Source organism: Ailuropoda melanoleuca, chromosome 16 (assembly GCF_002007445.2).
Source record: "Ailuropoda melanoleuca isolate Jingjing chromosome 16, ASM200744v2, whole genome shotgun sequence".
Lineage (NCBI taxonomy): Eukaryota > Metazoa > Chordata > Mammalia > Carnivora > Ursidae > Ailuropoda > Ailuropoda melanoleuca.
In genome coordinates, this window is record NC_048233.1 from 2,572,378 (window position 1) to 2,595,514 (window position 23,137).

General features: G+C 36.2%; 1 protein-coding gene across 12 annotated transcripts in view; it reads right to left on the reverse strand.

The window, feature by feature from the left end:
* ERC1 (ELKS/RAB6-interacting/CAST family member 1) overlaps positions 1-23,137 on the reverse strand; it is a 536,559-nt gene that overhangs the window by 355,160 nt on the left and 158,262 nt on the right. For all 12 annotated transcript variants that reach the window (XM_019793501.2, XM_034645665.1, XM_002914100.4 and 9 more), the window contains 3 exons: positions 9,575-9,712; positions 7,817-7,957; positions 6,691-6,831 (listed from right to left, as the gene is read on the reverse strand). In XM_019793501.2, the coding sequence (XP_019649060.1) occupies positions 6,691-6,831; positions 7,817-7,957; positions 9,575-9,712 (420 nt within the window). The remainder of the gene's footprint in view (positions 1-6,690; positions 6,832-7,816; positions 7,958-9,574; positions 9,713-23,137) is intronic.

A 23,137-nucleotide genomic window follows, 5' to 3' on the forward strand; every position in this document is an offset into this window, starting at 1 on the left:
GATAGTAAGTTCTCAGGATGTACTACCCAGCATGGTGACTATGGTTAACAATACTATCAGAAAACTGTTAAGAGTAAATTTTAGAAGTTCCGACAAACAAAAAACAAATTGTATCTATGTAAAAAAATAAACAAAAGTAAACCTAAAAATAAGCTATAAAACAAAACAAAAAATGCTAATATAGAAAACAAAGACAACAAAATCCTAGGCCTAATAAGCTCCTAAAGAATTAAAATTGTAGCAAAAAAAAAAAAAACTGAAAAATCATCTGATGATATTTGGCTCTATTTTTTTTAGACACAACTGACATATAACATTATATTAGTTACAGGTGTACACCATAATGATTTGACATATGTATAGTATACTGTGAAATGATCACCACAATATATCTAATTAACATCTATTACTACAAAGCTACAAATAATTTTCTTCTTGTGATGAGAACTTTTAAGATCTACTCTCTTAGCAACTTTCAAATATACAGTAAAGTATTATTAACTATAATCACCATGTTGTACATTACATCCCAGGACTTATTTATTTTATAACTGGAAGTTTTTACCTTCTAATTCGCTTCACCCATTTTGCCCACATACCACCACTCTCCCCACCATCCTGGCAACCACCAATCTATTCTCTATATCTATGGATTCAGGTTGTTTTTGTTTTTACATTCCACATATAAGTGAGATTATATGGTATTTGTCTTTCTCTATTTCACTGCCCTGCTTTTAAAATGTAATAGTGCTAGGGAAGTATTTATCTACTAGAATGAGATAAAATCTGAAGCACAACATTTAACAATTGTTCTGAGTCTTATTACATCTTATTGCTTAGTTCTTATCTCAATCTTAAATTAGAAAATACAGTCTCATTTATTCTAAGACATATTTTAAGATCAAAGGTTTTTCTCTTCTTTCCTCTTCTTTCTTGAGAGGTAATTTCCAGTATAAATTAATGAGTTTAGAAACACTTTGATAATACAAATATTCAAGTTCATTTGACATTTAGTAGAACTAAAAAAGCTATGTAAGACATGTATATTGGGGGCGCCTGGGTGGCTCAGTCACTTGAGCTTTCAGCTCAGGTCGTGCTCAGAGTCCCGTGTCCTGCTTATCTCCCTCTCCCACGTGGGCACGCCCCACCCCCCCGAAATAAATAAATAAATAAATAGCCACGTATATTGTTAATTCACACCTCTGTGATATACTCTCAAATTCCTTGGGATAGGTAACCTATTGATTCCATAAATATTTATGTGTTAATTAATAAAACTAAAGCTGATTCCCAAATATAGGCAATAATCGTTTTTTATTTTAGGTTTTAAATGTTATTCTAAATAGCAAAATTCACATATATATCTTCATAAAACAAGACTGTGTAGATCTGTTCCATATGGAAAACTGTTGTAACTTCAGCTCCAACATGTAAAAAGTCTGGAAGTCATCACTACCATTCTTAAAACAAGAAAAAGTTAAAAAACTGAAAATCAATTACTTTCCCTGGACCTATCAGAGAACTGAGGTCAAAGGGCAAACTACAACGCCAAAATCAAGAGTCACAGGCAAATCCAGAGAGTCACAGTTGAGATCTATCCATCTGGAGCAAAGCTGTTGGTAGAAACACTTCAATGGTGACTTTGAAGAATTACTAGAGGCTGAGTGTGTACAAGCATAACAGAAAGTCCTAGATGCTGCAATTTTAGGGCAAACTCACCTTAATAATGGATTCTACATTGAGGAGCCCCACCAGGTTCTCATAGTGAAGAACTGACAAAAATCCCCGTGTGGTTCTGGTAAGGGTATGGGGAGCAATAATTGTGAAATATGCCCAAACTGTACTCTACCCAAAGGCGGACTCTCCAGAAGTAAAGATTTTAGCAGAGTTTTATCCTGCCTGGCAGATGGGCATTTCTCCCATTCTTTTTTTTTTTTTTAAGATTTTATTTATTTATGTGACAGACAGACAGCCAGCAAGAGAGGGAACACAGCAGGGGGAGTCAGAGAGGAAGAAGCAGGCTCCCAGCAGAAGAGCCCGATGTGGGACTCGATCCCGGAACACCGGGATCACGCCCTGAGCCGAAGGCAGACGCTTAACGACTGCGCTACCCAGGCGTCCCCATTTCTCCCATTCTAATCCCCTCTACCTAAGGGGGAAAACCTTTGGGAAGATCACAGCCAGGGTCACAGGCTCATAAAAGACCAAGACTTAATCATTAGACTATAGAAAGTTTATCTTCCCCCACACCTTACCACCACACCAATAGGTCTCCAATATAGTAACAAGGGGTAAGAGCTGAAAGAGCTACAACATGCAGACTCTCTCTGAAGAGAGAAATCCAAAGTCAACAGAGGTGAGAACACTAGAGGAATTTGAAGCCTCTGGCACCTACAGCTACAGCAAACAAATACAGCTCAACTTCTAGCCAGACTAAAACCTTACACATATGCCCATTTACCTGCTATCTGATACAACATATCTGGCTTTCAACAAAAAAAATTATGAGGTGTGCTAAAAGGCAAGAAAAGGCACAGTCTGAAAAGACAGAGCAAGCTTCAGAACCAGACTCAGATATCTGACATTGATGTTGAATTAATCAGGCAGGGAATTTAAAATAACTGATTAACAGTTAAGGTCCCTAACGGGAAAAGTAAGCAATATCCAAGAACAGATAGGTAATATAATCAGGGAGATGGACACTCTAAGAAAGAATCAAAAGGAAATTCTAGGTATAAAAAACACATAAGAAAAATTAATGCCTTTGATGGACACATCAGTAGACTGGATATGGTTGAAGAAAGAAACAGTAAGCTCAAAGACAGGTCAACAGAAACTTTCCAAAATGGAAGTGCCTGGGTGGTCAGTTAGTTATGTGTCTGCCTTCGGCTCAGGTCATGATCTCAGGGTTCTGGGACTGAGCCCCACATCGGGCTCCCTGCTCGATAAAGAGTCTGCTTCTCCCTCTCCCTCTGCCCCTTCCCTCTCTGCTTGTGCTCTCTCTCAAATAAATAAAATCTTAAAAAAAAAAAGAGACTTCCCAAAATGAAATGAAAAGAGAAAAAAAAATAGAACAGTACAGAACATTCATAACTATGGGTCAATTTCAAAAGGTGCAACATACACATAATTGGAATACAAAAAGGAAAAGAAAGGGGAAGAAATATTGTTAAGTAATAATGGCTGAGAATTTTCCAAAGTTAAAGATACACACCAAGTCAGGAAGCTCAGAACATCAGGCAATATAAATTCTAAACATCTATACGCAGGCATATCATATTAAAACTGTAGAAAATCAAAGACAAAGAAAAAAGCTTAAAAGAAATTAGAGGGGGAAAAACACTTTACTTATAGAACAACAATGTTATTAAGATCTACAGTAGACTTTTTTTCATCAGAAATCACATAAGAAGACAGCAGAGTGAAACCTTTGAAGTGTTACAGAGAAAAAAACCCCACCAATCTAGAAACCCATATCCAGTGTTACTATCTTTCAAAAGTGAATGAGAAATAGAGACTTTCTTAAACAAATAAAAACTGAGAAAATCATAGCCAGGAGACCTACCCTGTGAGAATATATTTAAAGTTCTTCAGGGGGCACCTGGGTGGCTCATCCAGTTAAGCATCTCACTCTTGATTTTGACTCAGGTCATGATCTCAGGGTCGTGAGATGGAGTCATGCACTGGGAGTGGAGTGTGCTTAAGATTCTCTCTCCCCCTCTGCCCCTCCCCCGCCACTCATGCTCTCTCTCTCAAAAAGAAAAAAAAAAGTTCTCAGGCAGAAGAAATTATATAGGTCAGAAACTCATATATATGTATAAAGAAAAAGAACTGGAGAAGGAATAAAGCTAAAACTACATCTTTTATTATTCTTATTCTTCACCTAAAAGGTAATGCTTTAAAGTAGTAATAGTAATGTCCTAGGTGATTATCGTATATGGATAAATGAAATGAATGATAACAATGTCATCAGGGAAGGGAGGATTCTGGGAGTATTTTGGTGTATGTACCTGCATGACACATAAAGTTGGATAACATTTTTTGAAAGTGAATTTAGATCAAAAATGTTTACTGCATGATTTTTTTTGATATGACACCAAAAGCAGAAGCAAAAAAAAGCAAAAACAGGTGGACTACATCACACTAAATAGCTTCTATGCAGCAAAGAAAACTATCAACAAAATGAAAAGGCAACCCGCGGAATGGGAGAAAATACTTGTAAATCTTAAGGGTGACAAGGGATTAATATTCAAAATATGTAAGAAACTCATACAACTAAATAGCACAAACACAAATAATCCCATTAAAACGTGTGGTGAAGGACCCAAACAGATATTCTTCCAAAGAAGACAGACCAATGGCCAACAGGTACGTGAAAAGTAGCTCAACGTCACTAACCATCAAGGAAATGCAAATCAAAAACACACTGAGATAACAACGAACATCTGTTAAAATGGCTATCATCAAAAAGACTAGAAATAAGAGTTGGCAAGAGTATGAAGAAAAAGGAACCCTTGCACCCTGTTGGTGGGAATGCAAATTCATAAGGCCATTATGGAAAACAGTAAAAAACTCCCTCAGAAATTCTTAAATGAAGCTACCACATGATCCAGCAATCCCATTCCTGGATATATATCCAAAAGAAATGAAATCAATATCTCAAAGAGATATCTGCACTCTCATGTACATTGCAGCATTACTCACAAAAGCCAAGATATTGGAAGAATGTAAGTGTCCATCAATAGATGGCTGGATAAAGAAAATACGATGTGTATATGTGTCTCTGTGTGTGCGTGTGTGTACTGAAATATTATTTAACCATAAAAAGAAAGGAAATCCTACCATTTGTGACAACGTAGATGAACATGGAGGACATTATGCTAAGTGAAACTAAGCTAGACACAGAAAGACAAATACTGTATGCTCTCACTTATATGCAGAATCTAAAAAAGCTGAACTCATAGAAGCAAAATAGAATGGTGATTGTCACGGGATGGAGGGTGGAAAAATGAGATGTTGATGGAAGGGTACAAATTTTCAGTTGTAGATCAATAAGCTCTGGGAATCTAATGTATAGTATGGCGACCATACTTAATAATACTGTACTATATACTTGAAATTTGCTAAGAGTATTAAAAAGTACTCTCACCACAAAAAAAAAAATAGTAATATGTGAGGTAATGAATGTGTTAACTAGGTTGACTGTGGTAATCATTTCACAATGTACACACACATCTTCATGTTGTATGCCTTAAATATAGACAATTTTTACTTGTTAACTGTATCTCCATAAATTGGGGGATAAGTCAAAAACGTATATGGCAAACTCTAGGGTAATCACTTGAAAAAATTTAAGAACTATAACTAATATGCTAAAAGGAACAAGAAGATAGAATTATATAAAATGCTCAATTAAAAGAGGGGAGAAAAAGCAAAAAAACAAACGAAACATATGGAAAACTATAGTAACAACCTCCTTGTTGGAGTTCGGCATTGTGGAAGTAGTATAATAGAAAAGATCAGTAATGAATTAGAATGAAAGAAACAATCATCCAGAACGAAACAAGGGAAAATATGAAAAGAAAACTGGCCATTAGTAAAACAGGTAACAAATCAAAATAGAGGAAAGCCATCAACCTCCTCTACTCAAAGATAACTTTATTTTTTCTCATAAACCTAAATATAAAGTCCAATATATAAGAGACTATGGTAACAAAGAAGTTAAAAATAAACAAACAGAAAGAAAATATGGGACTGTCAAGAACAAGAAAGTCTGGAATACTAACGAATAATATTACTCTTGATAGTTACCGCTCTGTTTTATAACCCTAAATACATATAAGCAGCTTCATCTTCGATATTCAGGTATTAAACAGAAAACTATCTCCATCTTTCAGTGAGGAAAAAAAGCCAAATATCAAATCTGAACTGGTTATAATCAGAATCCATAATCTCACAAACAGAATTTTCCTACTTATTCACAAGTAATTTTAAGATACTAGATTTTCTTTCTTTCTTTAGCTTAAAAACATGATTTTACTTTTGACATACCCAACACGAAGATTCACTGCAAGGGTATCATGTTGAATACACCCAATATATGGAAAGAGAACAAGAATTAACCTGTCAAAACTAGGCTGCACCCTCTCTCATTAGTCATCAATATAAACTGGACTCAGTTAACTGCTCAAAAGTCATAGCTCCAATTCTCACAAAGTTGGTAGCTCAGAGATTATAAATACGAAAGTGTTTTGAAAACTACAAACTGCCATATAAATCTTAGAGGGAAATAAATCAAAGAATGGAAAATAAATAGCTGTACCACATCCTAATACTCGCCAGTATGGATGACTATCACTGCTAAATCATCTCCTTCTAGGAAGCTCAATGCTAATGAAAGGAATATATCAGATAATTAAGATTTTTACATTGTGGTCTTAAATACTTTGTCCATAAAGGAGCTGCATTTCTTACTCTTTCTCTGATCTGATCAATTTCTAAGAATTTGAGGGTTCTCAGTAGTAAAATGAAACAGGACAAGAACATTAAGAGAACTGATGAAGGTATAAATGGTATTTTGAACTGTGGGGGATTATTACATCATTGGTAATTTATTACACATTGAACACTGCAGAGCTCTCTACTATGTTCTTATTTAAAGCAAAGTAAGAAAAGTGGAAAAATTTTAACCTTTTTCAATTGTGATTCCATTTTCAGACACTCCTCCTTCTTCTGTTCCAAAGCAATCTCAAGTGTCTTAAGCCTTGAGTCCTTTTTCAGTCCTGAGGAAGCCAGGGAAGAAGCATGCTCTTTCAGATCCAAGAGGGAAGCCTGAAAGAAGCAGCACACATCTAGACTAAATACTAAGTACAAATAAAATGGAAATGTAAATTTTAAAATTTATTATCTTGGTGGCTTGTAGTTCTGTTTATTACTATATACTGACACTTCCATTTCAAGAACATTCATGAAATATAAAACAATGTCAGCCTCAGCTTTCGAGTCCTAACTAAAATAAGCTGAATTCCCAAGAAATACCAACTGAATTGTGATTTAAAGAGTTCTATCAATACACATTCATTCCCATAAAATAAATGGAAGTAGATCTAGCTTCGTGAATGAAACTAGTCACTCGCAGTAGTACTCACTACTAGTTACTGTAGGAACCACACTGACTTAAATATAAAATACTTTTCCTTTTTAGAAGGAAAGTTCCACTAGAAACTTAAATTTCCATAAATTGTCTTAAAGATACTAGAAAGAAAATCGGAGAGTGTCCCTAAAGCTCAGGCATTAAATATCACATGATCACAAGGCAGTAGTATTTTTACTACTAATGGGTCACATTAACAGGATCTTCTAAAAAGCAAGACCAAAAGATACTAAGTCACCTAACTGGTCAGCAATCACTGAAGCTTTCTCTGCCAATATTGAGATGCACTTTAAGAGACACTGTAAATAAGCAGCCCTCCATTTGCATACTCTTTTCATCTGTCACCTTTCTTACCATTTGCACTGTATTTTTCCATGCATAACTGCTTCAGTTATTTTAGGATCTATACGAATGTCATTAACAAGTAAGAAACCAACTCATAACATACTGAAAAAGCTAAAGATTTAGAAAATGAATGATCCAAACTATTATGTCTCTGCAAAGCTTCCCAAAATACCCCTTAACATCTTCTGAAAAGGCCTGCCATAAGAATATTAAGAAAATCTTCCGTCAAATACATTTTATATGCATTATGTAAACACCAACATCATACACATACAATGCACTAAGCAAACCAAATCATTCTATTTTGGTGATCCTAACCTCTTTTTCTGAGAGGTCGCCTTGCAATAAGCTGACTTTTTCTTTCAAGTCTTTAAGATCTTTTTTGTAGTTATCAATTTCCTCTTGCTTCTCTCGTTCATCTCTGTCCCGCTGCTCCTTTAAGCGTTCAATTGTCCGCTCCTGATGAGAGACCACATCAACACGTAAGAAAATTCCTTTCATACTCATATGACTCTAATTCAGCTTTTAGCTGATAAAATTTCACACTTTCATGTTCCATTCAAAAGACAGTGGTAGTTTTTAATAATCTACTCTTCAAGGAATTCATCCTTGCAATAACAAAGATGTGTCTTTGTTCTTTTGATTCCCTGAGGTTTCTTTTCCTATTATCTCAAACTGTATTAGAAGTCCTTAAAGTATTCTTTTGGAATAATCCCTTTTAATTCAATTCCCAAGTATCCAAAAACTTTACACACACACACACACACACACACACACACACACACACAGCCCCCTAAGGGCGATAAGTAACAGATCTTTTTTTTTTTTATATGTAATTCACATGTTGCCCAAAAGGCAATGGAAACAACTCACAATTCACAAACCAAAAAAGGAGGAGATTTGGGAGATTATGAAATGTTGAGCTTAAAGCATAAAAAAGGGGGGAGAAAAGAGAGAACCCATTAAAACTTCTGTCAACAGATACTCAGGAAGTCTAAAAGTTGAAGCAATTAAAGTATATTTCTGGGTATTATTTCTGACTATATTCAAAGATTAAGACTTGATCCCTGGCACATAGCCTAAAGCATTTTGAGTCCAAGAGGCTTAAGGAACAGTGACCCTATTCCTTTTTAAAAAATCCCATTAAAATGCCCCACTAAGATTCCTTAAATTTCCTTCCAAGACATTAACACCTAACTGGCTGGGCCACTTCTTTACTTAGTTAACCATTCCTGAAAAATTAGGTTTGCTCATAAACGCAAAATGAAGTAGCAAGGCCAAGACTAGAAAAACAGCAAGTATGTTGTATTAATAACTAAAATCCAAGATTATATTAGGTACCAACATGGTACAGTAAAGGAGAACTAACTATATATTGTTTCCTAATGGTCAATGTCTGATGTTCCCACATTTCCAAATTCTAGTTGATGAGATAAATAAAAAGAACTTTTCTTTTTCTTCAGAAGATAGTAAATAGGAATGTATGGCTTAGTCTTTAGAAATTTCAGCCATGGGGGTGCCTGGGTGGTACAGTTGGTTAAGTGTCTTGACTCTTGGTTTCCACTCGGGTCATGATCTCAGGGTGGTGAGCTCAGGCTCCTAGCTCAGTGTGGAGTCTGTCTGAATTTTTCCCTCCCTCTCCCTCTGCCCTTACCCTCTCTCTCTTTAAAATAAATATACCTACAAGAGAAGAGAAGAGAAGAAGGGAAGAGAAAAAAGAAAAAAGAAAAGAGGAAAAAAAGAGAAAAGAAGGAAAGGAGGGAGGAAAACTTTCAGCCACTACCCTCTAGTGTGGAATCCATCTTGCCGAGCAACAGATGCTTACGTTGACAAAAACAAAATGGTTTCCTATCCATTTATACTATCTACAGCAGCAATAGTACAGAAAGCTCTTTTCTCTTTTGCCCTAAGGGATTTCTTCTGCCTTTTATATCCAAGTCTCATTACTAGAGAAAATTTTAGATTAATGAGAAAGCAGCGCAAATGTGTCTATGAAGAGTCCAAACCAGAGAAAATTTTAGATTAATGAGAAAGCAGAGCAAATGTGTCTATGAAGAGTCCAAACCAGTCACTCACTTTCTCTGCAAGGGCCTCCTCCAAAGTTGTCAAGGCAGTGTCGGTGTTGGTAGTGTCAGCCTGCAAGGATTTGACTCGTTCTTTTAAGCTGCTCATTTGCTTCTCCTTATCTCTAAGTTGCTCTTGAAGATTTTCAATCTGAGTGTGAGGGAAAAAAAGGAAATTAAGAGAAATACAAATAGTCACAATACAAATCACTTTAAGTTGGAAACAGGTATATCAGGGGGGTGTCTGAGTGCGTGTTCCATAGAAATAATTTAATACTAAGGGTTTCAGAGCTGCATGCAAAATTTTAAAGACAGAATTTATAGCCAGAACAGAGAAAAGATGCACATGTAGCTATGGACATACATGTATATACATAAATCTCCCAAAAAATATGGAAAGTAGCCAGAGAGAAAAGAGCCAACATATAGAGATGGGATTGAAAGAGGAATGATAGGGAAGACATGAGACCGGGGACTACTTCAATAATGACGCTGTAAATCACTTCACAGTAAATTGGGGATTAGAACAAGACAGTAAGACAAATCAGCTGTATAAAGAAAAATTGTTCTTAAATGCTAGTGTTAAAATATATTTTTGTATCACCTTTTATCTAAACATGATACATTTTCAATGAAATTCCTTATCATAGTTATTCATTCCTTCATACACATCTGTATGCATTCATTTACTCAACGAAGTATTTATTCAATTCTTTACTATATTACCAGGCACTAGTGGTACAAAGAAAAATGAATAGACCGATTTTTATTATGTTATAAGATGGTAAGAGAACTCATCATTTTGTAGCTGAATCCCAGGCTATGGATGGCCCCGTGTGCAATCTAAAGAGCACAAACTTTTTTCTAGACAGATGGGAACCATTAGGTATTTTTAAGCAAAGAAATGGTCTGGTCGGTTCTGCATTTTAGATAGATAATTCTGATGGCTGTGGAGAAAAAATTTAAAGGGACTTGCAAAGAGACATGGAAAACAATTAGAGTTTATCAATTCAGGTAAGAGATACTGAAGAATTAAATGAGCTAAGAGATGGAAAAGAGGGGGTGGGTTTGAAAAACATTATAGAGATAGCATGTCATCATGGGAGATTAAAGTACACATAATGAAAAATATTGAGCAAAAAATATGAAGGAATTGTAGAGAGAGAGTCTTAATAAACTAAAAGAAAAAAAGGCAATTACTGTAGAACTCACAAACTTCACTCATTCATTCAACACATACTTGAGCTCTTGCTATGTGCCAGAAACTTTTCTAGGTGTTGAGAATACAGAAGAAATCAAAAGTGAAATAAGTCAAGCAGAGGAAGACAATTATCACGTGGCTTCACTTATATGTGGAACATAAGGAATAACATGGAGGATATTAGGAGAAGGAAGGGAAAATGAAGGGGGGGGGGACATCAGAGAGGGAGACAAATGATGAGAGACTATGGACTCCGAGAAACAAACTGAGGGTTTCGTGGGGCGGGGAGTGAGGGATGGGTTAGCCTGGTGATGGGTATTAAGGAGGGCATGTATTGCAATGAGCACTGGGGGTTATATGCAAACAATGAATCATGAAACACTACATCAAAAACTAATGAAGTACTGTATGGGAACTAACAAAATCCCTATCCTCAAGGAGATTACATCCTAATGCAGCAGACAATGAATGAATGAAATAAACATAGTATGTAAGATGGCAATAGGTTCTATAGAGAAAAATCAAGCAGGAGAATATAAATTAGTCTCCTCTTGAGCTAATACTAGAGCTAGCTGGTATATTTTACATGGCTTTCAAAAAGCAACATAAACGTTATCTCTTTTGAAAAGATTTCCTTGCTCTTACCTCTATGAGAATAAAATGCTCTTTGTACTCAATCACACACATACGTTATATATACATACACACACACTCTCCATTCATCTATCTATACATTTACCACCTTCATCTCATTTATCCCATCTATATATACATTGTAACGCTAATCCCTGACCATACTGTAATTCTTTGTTTGATACATGTCTTCACAAGTAGACTGGATCCTGCCCCTCTACCCCAGTTTTCTATCTTCATATCTGGCACACACTAGGTGTATAATAAATATCGATTCATTAATCAGTAAATGAATAATATGTAAGCTTGAACTTGAGAAACTGTATTTAGGCATACACACAAACTCCTGTCAAGAATGGAACTATAAAAGAAGCCTAGATACTGGCCAATAGACACATGAAAAGATGCTCAGTATTACTCACTATCAAGGAAATACAAATCAAAACTACAATGAGATACCACCTTACCCCTGTCAGAATGCCTAAAATTAACAACACAAGAAACAACAGATGTTGGTGAAGATGCAGAGAAACGGGAACGCTCTTACACTATTGGTGGGAATGCAAACTGGTGCAGCCATGCTGGAGAATAGTATGGAGGTTCCTCAAAAAGTTAAAAATAGAACTACCCCTACAACGTAGCGATTGCACTACTAGGTATTTAGCCAAAGGATACAAAAATATGATTTGAAGGGGCACATGCATCCCGACGTTTATAGTAGCATTATCTACAATAGCCAAATTATGGAAGAGCCCAAATGTCCATCATCTGATGAATGGATAAAGAAGATGCAGTCTATATATAAAATGGAATACTTCAGCCATCAAAAAGAATGAAATCTTGCCACTTGCAATGATGTGGATGGAGCTAGAGTGTATTATGCTAAGAGAAGTAAGTCAGTCAGAGAAAGACAAATACCATATGATTTCACTCATATGTGAAATTTAAGAAACAAAACAGATGGTCATAGGGAAAAGGGAAAAAAGAGAGAGAGAAAGGCAAACCATAAAAGAGACTTTTAACTATAGAGAACTGATAGTTACCAGAGGGGAATTGGGTGGGGGGATGGGCTAAACGGGTGATGGATATTAAAGAGGACACTTACCGTGATGAGCACTGCATGTTGTATGTAAGTGATGAATTACTAAATTCTATTCCCGAAAACATTACACAATATGCTAACTAACTCAAATTTAATAAAAACTTGAAACAAAAATGCTAACAAAAGAAGTCTAGATACAACGTTCAGATAACTTCCCGCATTAATCAATTTATATAAGCTCCTTAAGGAACTGCCTCATTCTATAGAGAAAGAGGAAAAAAGTCTCTCTCTAGAGTCAATGAGAATTCCACAAGCAGAACAAAAAGCTATGCAAAAAGATCTGGTACATTTAGAATAAGATACCACAACTACTGTGTAAGGCTTAGATTTTTATTCTTTAACAAAGAAATAATCACACAGGTAAATCAGTAAAATGCCTGAAATAGGCTCCAGTCTTTTCGATATCATAAAAGTTCAAAAGCTACCGTCAGAGAAAAGACCAGCACAGATGAAAATCATTAGTCTTCCTTTAATCAGACACTACTATTAGAATCTCATATGGATCAATACTTAGGTAAACTTACAACCACTAAAGAGAATTTTTTCACTCAAAAATCTAATACTCCATACACACAAAGAATGTAATGCCCTGGTGTTTACATGTTTAACCAGCTATACATGTCATTCCAGTTGCTAACATATAAACCTTATTAAGCAAAGAAAAGATATAATCACACTGCCAATTAGACTTTCTTGTCAAGAAAGGGCAGTACAAGAGCCATTATTTAAAATGAAATTTCACAGAACCAGGCAAGTTTTACATACAAGAAAACAGAGGTTTGTTTTAGAAACCCACCTACTACACAAACAGCCCTTACATGCATCATAAGGAAAATACCCTTCTTTCTCCCCCATCATCAGCATCTAAAAAAGAAATTAAGTCAAACTGCTAACAATAACACTCCTATAATTTATATGTAGTCACACTATCAAAGGAATCCATTATTCTTTTCAGGCAAAAACTTTTCATAATATACTCAGGTGCAGAAGCTGCTAAACTTGGTAAAATCCCCATTAACAAGTTATCCCTAAGCTGCTTTCTTTTTCAATTACCCAGCTGTCTAAACAGATTGTTGAGCTGGATGGGAGGAAAAGGATGGCTATTCACTTCTAAAGAGGAGGAATAAACATTCCATAGTGAAAAGAACTGACAAAATGAAGGACAGTGGACAGTAAAATTGCTTCCTTTGGGCAAGCTGCCATCAGCAAGGAAGTCCTGAAATAGACATAGATATGTGCAAACTAGCCACGTAAGCACTGAATAAACCCTAAAGATGCTGTGTGTGGTATGTGGGAGGAGGAGTGTATACAAAACTACTTCACTTTGAGTTTACCTAGCAACATGATGGATAACACGAGCCCTACTGAGAGCTGCTGTTACACATTCTCGCTATTGTGATTCAAAACTGTGCTCTCAACTAATGTTGACAACGTAAAAGCTGATCACCCAGACAGTGTCATATCATGGCATTTCAGTACTTATTATGCAATTTCTATAAAATATAGTTTCCTATTTCTATACTAAATTCAATTATCCACAGGCTCTAAAATCAATGATTTACAAAAAGCTTTGAATACAACAGCCAAGAAAAAAACTGGATCAGTTGTGCACATACTTGAATATGAACAATAAAAATAACTATTTGGAATCATGTTAAGTGGAAAAATACTCCTTTAAATATGCTTCGACTATCTGTGAAAAAACAAAACAAAAAACCCTCTCCATTTTGTAGGAACAGAAACCACAAAACCCCTAAAATAATGTAACAATAATAATAATGGTGGTGGTGGTGAGGAGGAGGAGAAGGAGGTGGTAGTGATAACGGATGATAATTAACACTTAAAAAGAGCGTGGTATTCTCCTGGGGCACCTGGATGGCTCAGTCGGTTAAGCATCGTTGGCTCAGGTCATGATCTCAGGATCCTGAGATGGAGCCCTGTGTCAGGCTCCCCACTCAGCAGGGAGTCTGCTTCTCTCTCTCACTCACTCTCTCTCTCTCTCAAATAAATAAATAAAATCTTTATAAAAAAAGAATAGAGGATTCTTTTTAAGTCAGGCATTGTTGTAAGAACCGTATATATAACAGCTATTTAAGCATCACCAGACTATGAAATAATTACTAGGCAATCTACCTCTAGAATCCTGCTCTTAATCACTATGCTATAAATATGTTCTGTGATGAAAAAAAGAAAAAACAATCATACAAATGACTCAAGCATCTTTACATAAATTATCCCTTATTTTTAAATACTGTTTATTAGTAAACACAGTACATTTTACTATAGTCATTTATATTAAAATAGTATCCTCTACTGAAACAAAGAATGATGGGTGGAGCATGCAAAAGTACATCTTGCATGGAAGAACATATATCCAAACTCAGTACACTCAAGCTAGTGGGTAGAACCAAACACACCTGATAATACAGATTTCAGTATTATGATTTTATTAAAACAGTCTGTGGCCTGACTTCCAAGGGCTAGAAAGAAGCTAGTTTGGACTAGCAAGCACTTGACAATGAAACAGTTAAAATGATTTAAAAAGATTTTCCCTCTCTTGTTTTGTTTTTTTTTTTAAGATTTTATTTATTGGACAGAGACAGACACAGCAAAGGAAGGAACACCAGCAGGGGGAGTGGGAGAGGGACAAGCAGACTTCCCACTGAGCAGGCAGCCCAATGCGGGGCTCGATCCCAGGACCCTGGGATCATGACCTGAGCCGAAGGCAGACGCTTAACGACTGAGCCACCCAGGCGCCCTCTCTTGTTTTTGATTTTACTGAAAATTAATGATTGCTGCAGAAAATAACATATTTTATAATTCTACGGGCTTCTTTCCTACTTTCCACAAACCCTGTCTGATACAGAAAGAGATCATGAAGTACCTACTGGCACATATTCAATTTCTGCATGAGTATAATTTTGTAGAGATCAAAGAAATTGGTGCTTATTCTCTATGTCTACATCCTTGATGATAAATAGGGAGGAGAAGGATCAACCAGGTTTACACATATAGTTTATTACCATAGAGAAGAACTAAAAACTCAAGATTTTTTTAAAATAACTATTTACAGAAAGATGACATTTCCTTCTCTAATCATAGTATAGTTCTGTTAAGTGGGTTGTAAAAAAAAAAACAGAAATAATGTAATTATTATATTATATAGAGCGTTTTTCTCCTCATACAATTTTTATTTTACAAAGAAAGAGAAAAATGTATGAAACCAGAGGAAGACTAATGCCAATGCATGCTACATGTGAATTCATCAAAGCTGCACACCAATTCCATATTGGCACAGATTACTTGACATCTTTTGTTTTGGTTCTTATCAGGCCTGCCAGTTGTGAGGAACTATAGTGTCTCAACGTGGGTGATTTATTCCTCGTCAAGTGGAACTGATTACTCTGCCTCTGAGGTTCTAATCACTAAGTAAAGGTAAAAGAGACTTCCCCTGGGATATAGTTCTAAGGACAAGGAATCCCAAAACACTGCTTGCAATCACCTAGCTACTTTAAACATCATTTAAAGAATACTTTTTGACCATGTCTCCACAGTTGTTCTAAGCAGTCATAAACATCAATTTACCATGTTAAGCAAGTTACTCAGAGAGGCTCTGACCTTTACCTACTTTGTTAGTGGTACCTTCCAGTATCAACAGTAGAAGTACAGTCTGCATGAACAGTTATAATCGGCGGCAAAAAAGGGATCTACAGTAATTAATAAAATATAAAAAGGAAAAATTTACTAAGTCCCCTAATTTCTAGGCAACTGTTTATCCTACTACCCTACGCTCTGGCAAAAAAATACCAACTAGGCACAATTTATAATTTATCAAAATGAGTTTCTGCCTAGACTATCTATACTGGCCTTTAATTGTTATTTATCCAGGGGCAGCTGGGTGGCTCAGTCAGTGAATCAACTGCCTTCAGCTCAGGTCATGATCCTGGGGCCTGGGATCCAGCACCGCAGTGGGCTCCCTGCTCAGCAGGGAGCCTGCTTCTCCCTCTCTCTCTGCCTCTGCCCCTCCCCCTGCTTGTATTCTCTGTCAAATAAATAAAATCTTTAAAAAGTAATAATAATAAATGTTACTTGTCCAATCATGTGTTTCCAGTGATTAGAAAACACAAGAACAAAATCATGAGAAACTCTAAGCAATGTTTGGGTTTTTTTTTTTTAAGATTTTATTTATTTATTGGACAGAGACAGACACAGCGAGAGAGGGAACACCAGCAGGGGGAGTGGGAGAGGGAGAAGCAGGCTTCCCGCTGAGCAGGGAGCCCGATGCGGGGCTGGATCCCAGGATCCTGGGATCATGACCTGACCCGAAGGCAGACGCTTAACGACTGAGCCACCCAGGCGCTCCTCTAAGCAATGTTTTAAAGTCAGTTTAGGTTGTGAAAAGCTTCCATATCTATATTGGCAATTACTGTTTATGGTCTTTAATATGCCCAGCAAAGATTCAGGTTGGTAACCAATTATTTCTTTGGTTGAGTTTCCTTCTCAACTGTGCTATTTTCTCATCATGTAGGTCATGGAGCGGATAACTGTAATGAAAAACTAGCTGGCTATGTTGTCTTGGGCAAGGTACTTGATCTTTCTAATTACTATAAAACAGAAGAACACTAATATTCCTTTCTTTTTTTTAAGATTTTATTTATTTGACAGAGAGAGAGAGAGACAGTGAGAGAGGAAACACAAGCAGGGGGAGTGGGAGAGGGAGAAGCAGGCTTCCCGCCAAGCAGGGAGCCCGATGTGGGGCTCAATCCTAGGACCCCGGGATCATGCCAAAGGCCCTGGGGTGAGCCAAAGGCAGACGCTTAATGACTGAGCCACTCAGGCACCCCCTAATATTCCTTTCAATTCTAAAATACAACTGTATTCTTAGGGGGAAGCTGAGAACATTTAAAAAGTAATAAACTTCATCAGAGCACCACTATATTTTATCTTAAAAACTGTTCAATTTGAAATTACAGAAAATGTAGGTATGACCTTCAGGAAAAGACACTCAGAGTCCACTCCTCCTGACAGATTTTATTGATTGCTGAGAGGGAAAGTAAGTTGCCCGATAAACTTGCTTATGGGACAGATAATGGAACTAGGGACCACTTGGATTAAAATAACCAGATAATATGAAGTGAAATCTGGGGAGACCAAAGGTCACTGCCCGTCAAGATCTGCTTGGTAGACAAGTTTGTAAATGTCTCAAATACTTCCTTGTTATCTGTCAAGCATATATAAAAATTTGCTTGAACTTCTGGTGCTAAAATCAAACAAAGAAGATCCATAAATTCACAATGGCAATCCTTCAGAGGCGGTGACAATGGTGACGCTGCACTTAGGAACTCAACTTACATCATCTATATGAATGGTATCCCTTTAAGTTGCACAATAATAATGGCTATCAAGATACAATGGTCTTACATCTAATGGTTCAGTACATTTTAGTGATGAAAGAACCCAGTATTTTTAAATAACTAATTAAAGCAGACATACTAGGTTTGGTTTCAAAGAAAAGGCAATCATGATTGCTATTTATTAACAATAACAAAATTGAGAAAAATCAAAGACATAACAAAAGGTGGCTAACTAAGTTACACATGGTCTACCCACTGGATGGAATATTATGCAACCATATACAGATCATTAACTGAGGGTATGGAAACCTGTTTATCGTATAATATTACATGAAAAAGAAAAGTTACCAAAAATATGTACAATATTATCCCAATTTGAAGGAAGGAGAAGTTTAGTTTCACATAGAATTTTCCTTGTTATAAGGTTTTCCATCTTCTTCAAATATCTAAAATAGACACACATCACTTCAATAATAATGACAAAAGCAAGAACTTTCTAAATACTATCTAAGAAAGAAATCTTAGAATTTGTGATAAATAACATGGTTAGGATTATGACAAGAGGAGATCTCTTATCATATGTACTTATCAACATAGGAAATCTCTGGAGATTTCTGCAGGGTATTTAAGTAACTCCTCATTTAACCTACACCTTTCACAGGTTCATACTGTGGGACCAAACAAATCAAGCTGTCAGAGACTTTGGGGGGTTTCTGCAGAGCTAAAACAAGACTGAGAAACCACTAATGAATTCAAAGAAATCCAGATTTCCAAAGAGCCCTGGAAATATAAGGTCTAAGGGAATACTAATGAGATGTTTCACATATTTTGCTTCTAAATTCAAGTTCATCACACTAAACTTTTATTTCAGCCAAGCCCACTTTTAGGGTGTGCAGTAAACTAATTTGTACTAATACTCAACCCTAGTGTGACAAGGCTGGGTTTCCCAGGAAGCCGACCTTGAGACAGATTTTACTGGGCAAGAAGTTTATTAAAGGGTGCTCCTGGGATCACTACCAGTGGAAAGGAAGGGGGTAGGGGGTGAAAAGGATTGTGCAGAGGGAGAAATTCAGCTGCCACAAAGTTTCAAAGGATACAGACAACCCCATGAGGAGCTCTGAATCTGGGATGATCTTTAAGAGTTGTCTCAAGTCAGGGCAATGGATTCAATCCCTTATATCCTACAGAGATCAATCACTGGGATTTCAATGGAAAGAGGTATGCCCTTATGCAAGGGAGGTCTCTAGCCAAGGCAATCTCCACAGGGGCTAACAACTAAGAATTGTGTCAACAGCACTTTCAGCATCTGGGCAAATACATCCTCAACCCTCAGGGCGGTGGTGGGGGGTGTCTGGGTCACTCACCACAGTATCCCTTATACGCACCAGCTATACTCTTTCTAGTTAAACTACAGTTAACATGAACTTGTTTGTATTTGAACAATTTATCTTGTATTTGAACCACACACATAATTTTATGGTTTTATAAAACCCAGAGACCCTTCTTTCCAAACTTGTTTCAAAGATGGTGGACATTTTTAATCAGAAGTTCATGGATGGCAGGGATGTATGATGTCCCAGTCCATATAAATGAGCCATGTACATTTTTATATGGAGAGAGCCCACAACTTTCATCAGATTGTCAAAAGAGTAGGGGAAGTTAAAAATTATTCATCAGTGGCATTCTTTTCAAACACCCAGAATGTTGTTTAAAATGAATAGTTGCTTCACTTAAAATTGCTCATTTAGCTACTTTATAAAACTGTTTACCAAATTTGCTGTGTCTAAAATAAGAGTCTGACCTGTATGAGACACAGGGAAAATGGATCCAAACAACAGCTTCTTGTCTATATACAATGTATACAATGGAAACCTAAGGATTTTATCAAATTTAGTAAATTTTCCTTGGAGATTTGGATAATTTTTTTTTAAGATGTTATTCATTCATTTGACGGAGCAAGAGAGCACAAGCAGGGGGGAGTAGCAGAGGGAGAAAGAGAAACAGGCTCCCTGCTGAGCAAGGAGCCCAATGTGGGACTCAATCCCAGGACCCTAGGATCACGACCTGAGCCGAAGGCAGACATTTAACCAACTGAGCCACCCTGGGACCCCTGAATTTTCTATTCCAAAAAAAGTCCTCTAGGAAAAAAAAGGTTAGGAGACAAAAGCAAGCAGGTCTGGCAATTACAAAAAGATAAAACAGGTAAAGAACAAAATACATGTCTGATACTTGAAGCTATTTTCTGGTTAGGGTGCACATACTGTGTAGCAGAAAGAACAGCACAAAAAGCTACTCCATCGAAGTCTGATTTAATAACTTCTTCAGCTGGTTAATTATTTCAACTTCTTAACCAGAGTTGACAGGTACCTGGGCATTTATCCAAACAGCCATTCCCACAGGTGAGAATGCAATGCAAGTTAATTCATGTCAAATTAGAAGCAGTTTTTAAGCAGAAGAAAATATTGACTGTGCTTCAAAACCTTGATCAAGTATTTTTTTAAATCCTTTGTCCCTTTTTAGATACTTATCTATGTATTTATTACTCTGACAAGTTCCTGCTATAAGGACCCCTGAGAGACCTCTAAGAACAACCTTTATCACAAAAGGGATCTGACCCTTTCATATTTGCTTGCTAATTTCCACTTTCAAGTTTAAAATGTGTGCTCAATCACAACAGAAATCAGGGCACTCTGAACTAGAGCTTGCAAGACTCTGAGAATATTTATATGGCTTTCTATCAATAGAAAATGGATCCAGGGGGGCGCCTGGGTGGCACAGCGGTTAAGCGTCTGCCTTCGGCTCAGGGCGTCATCCTGGCGTTATGGGATCGAGCCCCACATCAGGCTCCTCTGCTATAAGCCTGCTTCTTCCTCTCCCACTCCCCCTGCTTGTGTTCCCTCTCTCGCTGGCTGTCTCTATCTCTGTCGAATAAATAAATAAAATCTTTAAAAAAAAAAAAAGAAAGAAAGAAAATGGACCCAGATAAACATAAATCCTCAAGTTATTCACTAATTATTCAAACACAGTTAAACATGCAAGGAAACAATGTTTTAATAAGAGTCAAAATTACTTCTATGTTGTATAAAGCATTACAACATAAGCCTCTGAATGGTTCTTATTTATATTACATCCTAGCACTTAAAAATAAGGCATTTATCCAAAGGCTATGTTCTCTCAGGTCCATTCCTATTGCCAAGATGATAATATTGATAGAACAAGTTTCCACATTTCTCCAGATGAAAACTGCAAGGCTACATAAAAACATCCATCCCTATCCCAGGAATGCAAGGTTGGTTCAACATAAAAATGTAATCAATATAATGTACCCTAATAGAATAAAGAACAAAAATCACATGATCATCTCAATAAATCTAGAAAAACCATTTGACAAAGTACAACATTTTTCATGAAAAAAACACTCAATAAACTAGGAATAAAAGGGAACTTCCTCAACCTGACAAAGGGCATCTATGGAAAATCCACACTTAACATCATATTTAATGGTGAAAATGAAAGCCTTTCTCCTAAGATAAAGATTAAGACAAAGGGGGCACCTGGCTGTCTCAGTCAGTAAAGCATGCAATTTTTGATCTCAAGGTTGTGAGTTCAAGCCCCACGCTGGGTGTAGAGATCTCTTAAAATTAAAAAAATCTTTAAGAAAAAGATAAGGGTATAGGATTTCACTACTTTATAGTACTGGACACTTGATAACAGCAATTGAGGAAGAAAAAATAATAATAAAAGACAGCCACATTGGAAAGGAAGAAGTATAACTATCTCTTTGCAGATGGCATGATCTTATATACAAAAATTACTTAAAAAAAAAATCCACTCAAACACTATTAGAGCTAATAAACAAGTTTAGCAAAGTTGCAAAACAGATAATCAATTTATAAAAATCAGCTGTATATCTGTATCCTAAAAAGTAATAATCTGAAAATTAAATGAAGAAAACAATTCCATTTACAACAGCATCAAAAAGAATAAAATATCCAGGAATAAATGTAAAGAAGTTCAAGACTTATAAATTAAAAACTACAACACATTGATAAAGGAAATTAATGACAACCTAGAGAAGTTGAAAAACACCCCATGTTCATCAACTGAAAAACTTGATATTGTTAATACAGCAATACTCCCCAAACTGATGAACACAATACCTATCAAAGTTCCAAATTCCTTTTTCAAAGAAATGGACACAATGATCTCAAAATTCATACGGAATTACAAGAGACCCCCCAAAAAAAATCTTGAAAGGGAACAAAGGTAAAGGATTCACAATTCCCAATATTCAAACATATAAAAATCTACAGTAATCAAGACAGGGTGGTATGACACATGGAGAGGCATATACATCGATGGAATAGAATTAAGAGTTCAGAAATGAATGCATGTGTCCATAAGCAATTGAGTTTTAGCAAGGTCCTAAGACCATTCAAATGAGAAAAGATTTATCATTTCAACAAATGGTGCTGGGACAACTGGATACCCACATACAAAATAATGAAGTTGGACCCCTACCTTACACCAAAAATTAACTTGGAATGGATCAAAGATCTAAATGTAAAATCTAAAACTACAAAATTCATAGAAGAAAATGCAGGAGGAAATCTTTGTGACCTTCAATTAGGCAATGGGTTTATTTGGCATGACACCAAAACAAAAGCAAAAGCAACCAAGAAAAAAAAAAGACAAACTGGCCCTGATCAAAATTTAAAACTCTTGTGCGCCAAAGGATGCTATCATGTAAGTGAAAAGATAACCCAGAGACTGGGAGAAATATCTGATATGGGTGGAGTCTCCAATATATAAAGACTTTCCAGAACTCAATCATAAAAGACAAATAATTGAAAAATAAACAAAAAAATATGAATAGGCAGTTCTCCAAAAAAGATATACAAATGGCCAAGTATGTGAAAAGATGTTCAACATCATAGTCATCACGGAAACGCAAATGAAAACCACAAAATGATACCACTGCATACCCATTAAAATGACTATTTCAAAAAGAAAAATAACACATGTTGATAGGAATGTCATAGAACTGCTTTAGAAACAGTCTGGCAGTTCCTCAAAGTTAAACATGAAATTAACATCAATTTCATTCTAGATCTATACACAAGAGAAATGAAAACATATAAGTTCATACAAAAACTTATACACCAATGTTCATTAAATCATTACTCATAATAGGCAAAAACTATAAACAGCCCAAATGTCCATAAACTGATGAATGGATACACAAAATACGCCATATTCATCCTAATGGAATATTATTAAGACATA